Source organism: Podarcis tiliguerta (assembly GCF_965153285.1).
Source record: "Podarcis tiliguerta genome assembly, chromosome: 12".
Taxonomy (NCBI): Eukaryota; Metazoa; Chordata; class Lepidosauria; order Squamata; family Lacertidae; genus Podarcis; species Podarcis tiliguerta.
The window spans coordinates 58,959,766-58,971,567 of record NC_139545.1 but is presented as its reverse complement, the minus strand read 5'-3'; the positions used below and the strand labels follow the sequence as shown (position 1 = coordinate 58,971,567).

Here is an 11,802-nt window from a genome sequence, read left to right as displayed (position 1 = left end):
CCTTTTGTCTTCAGAAAATGACTCATGGGGAGGGGGAGAAGGGAACCAGCCAGGTGACAGGACACTCAGGTTACCACCACAACTCCTCCCTCAACCCCTCCTTTCTGTAATGTATGCATGATGTTTCTGGGGGTGGGGTTGACCTAGAGGAGGGGAATTTTCAAAAGTTTTTATAAGGTCTTGCACACCATTGTTCTGGGTCTTTCCTCTCTCCTGCGAGTGAGGGGAGCACCCTGTTGCAACAGTTCAATAAAGGCCAAACCTACAGGCTGCTGATTTGCTCCAATTTACTCTGGTTGGTGTCTTTACTTTTTGTCCAAGGGAGCCCTCGGACTTTTCCAGTAACAGCATAAATGTATCCTTTCGACCTGACAGCTCAGGGAAGTTACCTAGCTTTAACAATCGATTTTATATGATTGTTAAAGCTATGTAACTTCCCTGAGCTGTCAGGTCGAAAGGATACATTTATGCTGTTCTCCTTCACCAGTTTCCTCCATTTCAACACTATTTTGCCCTTGGAAAAACGACTCTTTTCCCTGCCACCTCCCCAAGCCTGAGGACATGTATACACACCTCCTACCCCAGGAAGTTCCCAGAGATGACAATTGCTGAGCTGATTGTTGGCCAAGGGAAGCCTAACTCCATCACCAGACCTGCCAAGGGGTCCAGACATGCAAAGGAAGGTCTATTGTACTGTGGGTGGTGGGACTTCAGATGTGTTTGCCTATGCTAACCTTATGCAGTGGTACCTCGGGTTACATATGCTTCAGGTTACATACGCTTCAGGTTACAGACTCCGCTAACCCAGAAATAGTGTTTCAGGTTAAGAACTTTGCTACAGGATGAGAACAGAAATCATGCTCCGGTGGCGCGGCAGCAGCAGGAGGCCCCATTAGCTAAAGTGGTGCTTCAGGTTAAGAACAGTTTCAGGTTAAGTACGGACCTCCGGAACGAATTAAGTACTTATCCCAAGGTACCACTGTACCTGGGTCTTGCCCTGACATGTCTGCTTATGCTAATCTTATACCAAGGACTTGTCTGGACATGTTTGCCAAGGTTGAACTAGTGTAACCCCGGTCTACCCCTCCCCTTTTGTGACATGTCAGTGATGTATCAATGATGCTGTACGAACTGCATTCTGGGATATGGTGGAAAAGTTTTAAAAGTCCTTCTCACCCCGTCTTTGGGGTTAAAAATTCCTCTTTGACTCTGTTGCGCAATAAACTTTGGTCTTCAGCTATTTGCTCCGGTTGGTGGCTGGACTCCTTCCTTTATTCCGCAGGGACCCGCGGGCTCTGCCCGATGAGCTGGGGGACTGAGCAGTCTCGCACCTAGATTTTCCCATAGCGCTCCAGATGCCAGTGAATTGTCCACTTCAGTTAGCGGCTCCCCCCTCATTCATCAGGCAGGTCAACTTCTTAGATCTTCTGAGACGAACAGAAAGCCCTGCTGAGAACCACTGGAGGTCTCGCCATCCAAGGAATCCAAGGTTAAGTACAGAGAGGCCCTGTGGAGAAGGAAGCAAAGTGGGGTGGGGTTGGGGGTGAAAGAGGCAGCTCCCCTCCCCTGCTCAGAGATGCTGAGAGACCCTCTCCCACCAGCTATAATTCCCAGAGTTCCGTGGCAAAAAGGACAGGTTGTTAAACTTGGGGGTGCCTTCTAGCCTCTCAGCACCTTTTAAAACAACAGTTCCCATGATTCTGTGGAGGAAGCCAGGACTCTAAAGTGGGATTGTTGTGCTTTGTAGATACAGTGCAGACGGGGCCTGGGTATGTCTCTTGTCTTTCTCCTTTCTTCTTGGAATGGCTTTTTATTGGGTTTTATAAACAAGTATCATAGGAGTAATAAAGGCTACAAATAACTAGACCAAGTCTTCTCTTGTCATCTGTACAAAAATAGCACAATAAGTTTGCGATAATCCCTTCAACATATGGTTCATTATTAGTGGTCAGTGTCTGAGTTCTTGGTTCATGAATTGGTGTAAGCAAAAGCAGAAAAAGGGGAAACAGGGTAGAGCAGAGTGAACAGGTAACAGACAACATTGCCTGGGGAAGAGTCATTTTCCCTCTTACGTTGTCAATGAAAGTGTTGGACTGTTGATGAGGGTGGTGTTTAGATTTTACTTTAGATCAACCAGATGGAGTCTGATCCTGATGCGTGGGGGGGGGGGGCGTGTTTCTGGAGACTTTTCTTCCGACAGAACAAAAGAAAAGAGGAGACCTCACCCCAGTAGTCTGTCTGGGTTGGAACTTTGGAGATTCCAAGTGCTAGAAAACGAGACAGAAGCAGGAAAGAAATGAGAATGGGAAGGAGAGCAGCTCTTGAGGACCAAAATTTAGCACACACACCCTCTAGCCTGGTGGACAAATTGCACTGGGTCAATCACAGTTCTGACTTCATTTGTTGACTGGAAACAGAAAGGCAGGAGGAACTAGGCTCTTTCATCTCACAGAAAACCCTTTGGCTGCCTGCATTGTAAGTTTTCTTTTCGGAGGGTTAGAGTCTTACTTCTCATTCTTCCTCTGTTTTTGGTTAAAGCCAGGGTAAGTGTTGTGCTGCAGTCCAGCCCTGGTTCCTTGCAAGACTCAATATTCTTCCATCTATAAGACGCCCCATGTACAAGACGCCCCCTATTTTGGGGGACTCATATTTAAGAAAATGGAGGGAATATGTATCTGTGTATAAGATATTATTTTTTAGGGGGCAAACCTAGTCCTATACATGGAAAAATACAGTATTTCCTTTTGTAGGATTTGCTAGCAACTCTAATAAGGACAGACAGAACTTGGCAGAAGACCAAGGGGTTCCTTCCGATCTCTTGGAGGAGTGGCACCTTGAGATGTTGGAATATGTGGAATTCGCAGGAATGACCAGTAGAATAAGAAAACAAGATGAAATAAAGGTTTAAGGAGGACACGATAATATATATATATATATATATATATATATATTACATGAAAAACTATAATAAACAATTAATTATAACAATTAACTAGCAGGTTGCTAGTAACTTCAGCAGTGTAAGTAAGAACAGGAGATAAAGAGTAGAAGAGAAAGGATTGGAAAACTAAGATGTGGGAGGGAGTGGAGTATAAAATGAGCCATGGAAGGAGAGGAAGGGAAGTCCAATACTGTTTGTATCTTTTAAAGTAATAGAAGAAGTTACAGTTTTGAAATAATATTAATAATAATTTATTATTTGTACCCCTGCTCATCTGGCTGGGTTTCCGCAACCACTCTGGGCGGCTTCCAACAAAGATGAAAAATACACTAAAATGTCACATATTAAAAACTTCCCTGAACAGGGCTGCCTTCAGATGTCTTCTGAATATCAGGTAGTTGTTTATCGCTTTGACATCTGATGGGAGGGCGTTCCACAGGGCGGGTGCCACTACCGAGAAGGCCCTCTGCCTGGTTCCCTGTAACTTGGCCTCTCGCAGTGAGGGAACCGCCAGAAGGCCCTCGGAGCTGGACCTCAGTGTCCGGGCAGAACGATGGAGGTGGAGACGCTCCTTCAGATATACTGGACCGAGGCCATTTAGGCAAATAAATAAAATATTGGGGGGGGGGAGAGTGTTGGTTATTTTGCAGATTAGTTGGGCTGCAGAAGGCGTGATGGGGAGACCACACTTTAAAGAAACGCAAAAGTATCTTTCACTTGGTTTAATAACAAAAACAAAAACTCCTTTTACACTAAATTACATTATATCAGTAAGCACAACCCATCCAGCAGGGTACTGAGAGAGCCACATGCTGCTCTTTATATACCATACCCAACAACTTAATTAACACAACTTAACAACACCTGCTATTCTGCTTCGCAGCTGTAAAACTAGGTCGTGTTATTTGGCCTTTAAAGAAATACACATCTTGTGAAACAATAATGAACCTTATATTTAAAGAAACCATTCAACAGGAGAGCGGGCTTTAGCATGTTTGTGTTTTGCAGGGTTTTTGGAAATGAGGTCCCTGTACTTATGTGCCTGCCCCCTCATGTTTTTATAACATTTCTGACTAGCAACTGCTGGAAAGCACAAGAGGGAGTTGTTTGGTTGCTCGGATCCTGCCTGGCCACTGTGAGAACACGATGCCGAGCTCGAGGAGCCACTCAGAACAGAACATGAGCCAAGGGCTCTTCTGGGCCTGATCCCGCAGGTGGTTCTTATGTTCTTGCAATTCATGGAGGCAGCAATGCTTCTGGATCCCATGTGCTGGGAAGCGCAGGTGAAGAGCTCGGATCCTGCTCCGGGTTTTCGCATAAGAGGCATCAGGTGGGGCCCTTCCGCCTCCAGGTCTCTCCCCTAGTTTTAGGGGACGAGGCAGGCACTCCTTTCCCGGAGCAAGTCCGAGCTTCGCTCCAGAAATTCCTCGGTTGCGCAACCTTGCGCGCTTCCGGGGAGGCGACAAAGTCCGTTTTCTCCTCCCGCTGCTGCGCTCCCCTTGCTGCGCTCAGTGCGCAAAGGCTGCCATCCCGAAAGCAGCACCAGCCCCGACTGCGCGCATCCAGCTGGAAAGGCCGTCGGACAAAGAGGTGCGGGGGGACTGGACAGGGCGGGGCGCTTTGCTGGAAGTTGGCCCCTTTGTTTGATATGGGGGGGGGGCATTTATTTTCATTTTTAAAAAGTTGCGTAGGGGTCTCACTCCCGTTATTTGGGGAGCGCGGCTTATCCCCCCCCCCCCAAGATGTGGAACGCCTGCAATCTCTCCTCAAGGTACCGGGCGGAGAAGGCGGCTCCCCTCCATCTCCCTAGCTCTGTGCCTGACCAAGGGGTTTGGGGTTTTGGGGGGGGGGGGGTTCCGGGGCTGCTGCAAACGGCTTCGAAGCCACCTCGCTGCAGGAAGTAAAAACTTCCTTGAGTGAAAGGGGTTTTCCACAGTCTGGACTCTGCCCTTCCGTCGCTAGGGCTCTCTGGACAGGGGCCAGGTCTCCGCCCGGGGAGCCAAGAGGAATCGAACCCGGGGAGCCGAAGAGCTCTCGCACCCGGCCCCCATTTAAGCCCCAAGGGAGCAGTGCGGGGGGGGGGTCTGCCCATGGGTGTAGCCGGGGGGGCAGCTGCCCCCCATCAAGTAAATCCATAAAAATACTGTACTGTACTTAGCTAACTGAGGTTCTGCACCCCTACCATAAAGCCTGCCCTCCAGCAGAAATCGTGGCTACGTTCATGGGTCTGCCCCCCAACATTTTAAGCTGAGCGCCGCTTTCTTCGCACCTCCAGACTGGGGCCACCCAGCACCTAAAGACGCTCCTCTCCCTCAGGTGGGCGGAAGGGGGACCTCCCCCAGCCTGCACGGCCCCCTGGCCTGGCTCCACGAATCCTCCCCCCTCCACGGAGCAGGCTGACCTGACAGTGCTCGGTGCAATAGAGAAGCGCAGAGCTGGAAGGGATCCCCAAGGGACATCTAGTCCAGCCCCTTGCAGTGCAGAAATCGCCGAACCTACAGGAGCTGATTTGTCTCCACCTTTCTCTCTGGTTCAAGGCGCCCCCTTCCCGCCATCACCTTTGTGTTGCAAAATTCTCCTTGCTTATAGCCCCCACCCCAACTACTTATTCCCCCCTCCTCCTTCATGAATTTGCCCAATCCTCTTTCAAGCCATCCAGGTTGGTGGCCATCTCTGCCTCCTGTGGCAGGGAGTTCCACAGTTTCATTGCACAGAAGGACTCTATTTGATTTGCCCTGAATCTTCCCACATTTGGCTTCCTGGGATGTCCTCACTGTGTTAGGAGAGAGGGAGGGAGACCCCTCTCTCTCCTCTTTCAGGCTCCCTCCAGGCAGACCCTGCCCTCTTCTGCTCCCTGACCCCCCCCCCCACAATTGTCTCTCTTCTCTCCCCCCCCAGGTGCATCTTGTGGGTCCCGAGGAGGCATCATGGCCAGCAGCAGCAGCATCGTGAATGTGTCCGGGGTGGAGGGCGCAGAGAAGACGGTGATCCACGTCAACATCACCCAGGAGTCCTCCCTCGGCTCCCTCCTCAAGGCCCTGGCAGCCTGTAGGAAGACCCCCAAGCCTCGCCCCAAGGCCCCCCGGGGCCCCTCTGCCCCTCCGAAAAAGGCTGGGTGCAATGCGGAGCAGAAAGTGCTGGGGGTAAGGGCCAGGTGTGGGGTGGGGTGGAAGGAGGGGAGGGGCCCCAGGCTGTGAGGAAGGGCAGGAAAGAGAGAAGGGTCTCTCAAGGGCCACATAGTCCACACACCCCCACACCCACCCCGTGATGCAGGAAGGGGGCAGCTGAGCCTGAAGTGAAGGTGGGAAGTCTGCAAGTGGAGATCAGCAAAATCCCTCTCTTGCAGGAAGTTGCTGCCCTGAGGCCAGAAGGGAGGCAGCTCTGGGGCTTGGGGAGCATTTTCAGAGCTGGAGGGAGTGGGACACATGCACACTGCTGGAGATAATAATAATAAATTGTATTTATACCCGCCCTTCCCGGCCAGAGCTGGGCTCAGGGCGGCTAATGCCAATAAAATCACAGCAAAACATAATAGGGGGGAAAGAGAGGGAGAGAAAAAACAAACCAATTTAAAATACAGGTTAAAATGCAATTAAAAATGCATCCTCATTTTAAAATAGCTGATAAATCAATATCATAAGGGGAGGGAAACATAAGGGTCAGACTGAGTCCAAATCAAAGGCCAGGTGGAACAGCTCTGTCTTGCAGGCCCTGCGGAAAGATGTCAAGTCCCGCAGGGCCCTAGTCCCTTGAGTGCCTGAGTGCTGGCTGCATGGAACTCTGTGCATGCCCAGAGACAGCCCCTCCTGACCTAGCAGCTCTGCGAGGGGCTTGAGTTGCTCTGACAGGGGTGACTTGTGGGGCGGAGCATGTGCTGGACCCTGTCCCTCATTCCTCAGCTAGTCTCGTCTCTCTTGCTTTGCAGGCGGCACAGATCCTGCTTGGACTGCTCACCATCGCCATCGGATGTGTCCTGACCCTTGCTGACTATTATGGGGCTGACTATTATGGCTATTGGCTATTCCGACCACTCTGGAATGGAGCTCCTTTCTGGTCGGGGGGCGTGGTGAGTCCTGTGGGGCTGAGAGGAGGCGCTGCTCCTCTGGAGGGGTGGGGTGGAGGGTCCCCTTGGAGGCATCTGTTGGCCCTAAAAGAGCCTGCCTGGAGAAAATCGAGGGAGAGACAGGACTTTGTCAAATGATGCACAGCCTGGAGAAAGGGAACAGAGGAAGCTTTTCTCCCTCCTAATGCGAGAAGTGGGCACCCAGGGAGGCTGAATGTCGGAAGATTCAGGACAGATCGAAGAAAGTCTTTCTCCACACAGCAAGTGAAGTTAAACTATGGAACTCATTTCCTCAATAGGCAGCGATGGGCCCCATCTTGGATGGCTTTCAGTGGTGATGGACACATCCATTGAGGAGGAGAGGACTATGGATGACGATGAGCTGAGATGGCTCTGCTCTGCCTCCACCGTTCTGAAGACCAGTCCTCTTTTATGGCCATCCCAGTTGGCGGCCGTCGCTGCCTCCAGTGGCAGGGAGTTCCATCGTTGAACTCTACTCTGCCTGAAGGATTTTCTTTGATCTGTCCTGAATCTTCCAAGCTTCCTTGGAGGGCCAGGAGTTCTGGTGCCACAAGAGGGGGGACAAGTCCTTTTCTCTGTCCTCTTCCTCCAGGCCATCATAAATGTTCATAAACGTCTACCACGTCACTTCAAACTACCACTTTTCTCTAAACTTAAAAGCCCCCAATGCTGCCGCCTTTCCTCATTGGGGACTCACTCCACCTGCCTGGAAGTTTGGGCTGCCTTTACCTGAGCAGCCCAGGCAGCAGGTCCAGCCCACTTTCCCCAGGCTCAGGTGAGAGGCCAGGTGTTGTGTTTGCGGCCATGGAGGAGTGGGGGAGGTGTCATTCTGGGCTGCGGAGCCATTGCAGGTGAAGGAGCACACCTGGCATTGGACGGAGAGCAACCTCAAGGCCTCTGAATGGCGGTCGCTGGGGAAGAGAGGAGGGGATGCCTGATTCTTCCCAGTTCCTCATTGGCAAGAAAGGGCAGGAAGCAGATGGTTCGGGCCGGTGGAGATATCGCAGAATCCTAGAGATATTATTATTATTATTATTATTATTATTAATTGATTTATATCCCCACCTGGCGGGACTCAAGGCTGCTCACAGCTAAAAATGAGAATGGCTAAAAACAGAGAAAAAGCAATGACTAGAAAACAATCAAATGTTGATAGGATAAAACTGTATACATATATGAAATCTATTTAAGCCAATAAGGACCACGGGGGTCATCTCTGTGGACCCCTGACCTTGGTGTTTCTCCCCAGCTCTTCGTGGCCGGTGTGCTCTCCGTTGTGGGTGACAGACGTGGCGGCCGCTGGGTAAGTGAGCGGGGTGAGGGCTGCTCTTCCATTTGCAGGCAGGGGAGGGGGCTGCTGGGCCTGGGGCTGCTGCCCCCTTCCTCACGGCTGGGCCTCACTCTCCCTTCCCAGGTCCACCTGGCCACCTTTGCCCACCTGGCCAGCGTTGTCGCCTGCTCCGTGGCCCTGGCAGTCGGTGAGGCAGACTTGCCCAACCTCCAGTTAGATTCCTACTACTCTGAGAAATTGTGCAGGAACGCCCAGTACAGGGACCGCTATTACCAGCCATGGGAGACAGCTGCTGCCCCCATCCCTGAGGACACTGACAGGGTCCAGGAGTGTGAGGACATGATCCAGAATCTCTGGGTGAGTTGTCTGGCTCATGGTGAGGGGTAGACAGTGTGGCTTAGTGGTCAGAGTGCCACACTGGGACCTGCGAGAGAGCAGGGTTCAAGTCTTCCCTCTCGCTGTTGTGACCTTGGGCCAGTCGCTGCCTTCCCTCTGCCTCTCCTCCCTTCCTCGCAGGGCTGTTGTGGGGACTGAATGGGGAGGGGGAGAAGAAGAGGAGGAGGTGGGATAAAAAGGCAGTGAGTCTGTGCATCCAAGTAGCCATGAGGAGCATGAACACTTAAGTGAGGAGGGGAGAATCTACTGGATTCCTGGCATGGTGGATCTCCTGTTTCCAGACCTTGGTTGCAATCCATGCAATGGGTGGGGGCTTCTTGTATGTCTTGAGCTGCTCCCTGAGGGTGGGGGTGCCATCACCCCACCAGACCCCAAGGGAGCAGTTGCTGTTGTGGGGAGGGGGGAATGTTGCCATGTTTCACTTGTCTCTCTGCTTCCCCACACCCATCCAGAAAATTGCTGCTGGACTCAGGATCCTGCTGTTGGTCCTTTGCATCGGGGCTCTGGTGATCGCCGTCTTCTGCCTGGGCAACGGCCTCCGCCGGCTCTGTTGCTCCTTCCTGGTACTTGCACTGGGGGGGGGGGCAGTGGGTGGGAGAGAGGAGTGCTGGGCCCAAACAGACAGGACCTGATCTGTGACGCTCTTGGTGCTCAATTGTAGGGAGAGGTCCAAAGTGGAAGCGTTGGAGGACTCTCCTTCCTGGGAGGTCTTTAAGCAGGGGGGGGGGGCCCTGCCAGGGATCCTTCAGCTGTGATCCCTGCATTGCGGGGGGGGGGGGGCGACTGGATGGCCCACACGGCCCCTTCCAACTCAGCCCTGTCCCCCAAATTGTTTAGGGCTCTCAAAACCTGTGCCTGGCTAGGGGCAGGTGGGGGTGCTCCTGCTCTCCATCCCAGCTCCCAGCCGCTGTGCTCCGCTTGGCACCAGCTGCAGCTTCTGGGCAGCTTTGGGGTATCAGGAACTGCAGGCGCCCGACTGGGATGTGTCCAGTGTATGACCTGGCCCTTCTGCCATGGCCGACCTACAGCTGACCAGGGTCTTAAAAGGTCCCCGCTCATCACACTTTCTCTGCACGTAGATACTTGTGTGAAGGCACCTCAGCAAATGCTTTCAACTTGTTTAGCAGAGCTGCTGGGAAGCAGCGAAACAGCAACTTGAGTTAGTTTAGAGATGAAAACACTCAGTGTCAGTCTTTTCCTCAAACTGCCCTTTCTCCCACCTTCCAGGGTTGCTGTGAGAACTACAGCCCCCTTGAGGACCCTGAAGTGCCTCCTCCGTATGAGGAGCCGGCCAAGGAGGAGAACGCTGCCTGAGCCGTGGGGCAGAAGGAGCCGATGCCTGCCTCTTGCCCCTTCCTCTTGCCCCTTCCTCTTGCCCCCTTGCTTGCCTGGGTGGGGGGACCTTGTCCTGGTGAGCGAGCGGGGTGCCCTTCTCACCTGGAGCCCCCACCTGGTCCCAGGACCTAGCTGCTGAAACTCTGGCTGTCTCGCAGCTGCCCTTTCTTGCCCTTTGTTTCTCTCTGCATATCTGCTCATTCCAGCCTCTTCCGGAATTGGGGCTAGAAGTCACCTGCTAGAAAAACACAAAGCAGGGGGAAGCCCCCCCCCCCCCAGTCAAGGGGAGGGGCAGGCAGGCAGAGTCCTCTTCTGCCGTTTCCAGCAGAAATCCAGAGCCATTCATGCCTTCCCTCCATCCTGGCTGCAGTTGGGCTCTGAGCTGCCGCTTCTGACCTTCCACCGAAAGGGCTTCCCCGCCTGGTCCTTTGCCACTTCTTGATATTACTTGTTCAAACTTCTTCTTCTTCCACAAGCCCCTGGTTTCCAGGGGGTGACAGATGCTGCCTCTCTGCCTGCCGCTTGATTTGTAACCAATATATTCTCTAATAAAAAGATTTATCTCTTCTCCTGGGAGTTTTGCTCATTTGCTTCCAGTCCCTTTTCCAGGAATGCCTGGCCCAGGGGTGGCTCTTTTCGCAGCTGCTGGCTCTGCCGTAAGAGCCTGAGAAGAGCCTCCTGAATCAGGCCAAAGGGGGCCCACCTAGTCCAGCAGGGGCCACACAGGGGCCCATTGTGGGAAACGCGCAAGCAGGACATGAGCACAACAGCAGTACAGCATCTGTGGCGCTTGCTGCCACTGCAATGGCTTTCAAAGAGGATTGGACAAATTCCTGACAGAGGTGAAGGCAGTCTAGGGCTGGATGCCTTGGAGTGCCACCTCTGTGTCCATTCTTACATGCAACGTGGCGCCAGTGCCAGAGGGCACATCCTTTGGCCTTCCTTCTGGGTGGGGCTGGTGTGTGTTTTTCTGTTGCTTTGCCTGCCTGGATGGGGCTCCGGGTTCTCTTTCCTCCTCTGGCCCAGAAGGATCAGGAGAAAGAGGAGGCTCCTGGCTGGCCGGTGTTCTCTGTGTGTGCTCAGAGGCACACACTTTGTGGAGAACTGAGGGAGCCTCTTGCCTTGCATGGGAGGATCGGCTGAGGAGCCCCCCCAGACAGGGGCAGTCCACACCAGGGACTGCCTGGCAGGACTTGGAGTGGGGATGAAGCCCCCCAACAACCCCCTGGCTGCTGCTGCCTCCTTGCCAGGGCTTTATGGACTCCTAAATTATTATGTTGTTACAAAAGCAGTGTGCCTGCCCCTCTCTCTGCCGAGGGGTGGCAAGAGCCCATGGGGTCCCAGGCACACACACAGGGTCTGTGTCCCTTTGGAGAATGGAAGACGCGGTTTATTCACCTATCTACGCCTTCAGTCCATGATGGATCTCAGCTCTCCCACCTCTTCCTCCTTCCCAGAACACGCCTCCCCCCTCCCAGAGCAGTTACCCTGGATGCCTTCCAAATCCCTGGTCTTTGTCCACCCCTCAAGGCAAGAGGGAAGGAGTTCTCTTGTACAGTGGTACCCCGGGTTAATTCGTTCTGGAGGTCTGTTCTTAACCTGAAACGGTTCTTAACCTGAGGTACCACTTTAGCTAATGGGGCCTCCCGCTGCTGCTGCACCGCCGGAGCACAATTTCTGTTCTCATCCTGAAGCAAAGTTCTTAACCAGAGCTACTATTTCTGGGTTAGCGGAGTCTGTAACCAGAAGCGTCTG

General features: G+C 52.8%; 2 protein-coding genes across 2 annotated transcripts in view; both read left to right on the top strand.

The window, feature by feature from the left end:
* LOC310660914 (uncharacterized protein) overlaps nucleotides 1-11,802 on the top strand; it is a 97,991-nt gene that overhangs the window by 52,137 nt on the left and 34,052 nt on the right. The gene's annotated exons all lie outside the window — the stretch shown is intronic.
* Nucleotides 4,393-10,615, top strand: LOC310661192 (uncharacterized protein). Its single transcript, XM_083406880.1, has 7 exons — nucleotides 4,393-4,531; nucleotides 5,840-6,084; nucleotides 6,867-7,007; nucleotides 8,275-8,328; nucleotides 8,440-8,673; nucleotides 9,165-9,275; nucleotides 9,940-10,615. The coding sequence occupies exons 2-7, from the start codon at nucleotides 5,869-5,871 to the stop codon at nucleotides 10,024-10,026; spliced, it is 843 nt and encodes a 280-aa protein (XP_083263006.1). The 5' UTR covers nucleotides 4,393-4,531; nucleotides 5,840-5,868; the 3' UTR covers nucleotides 10,027-10,615.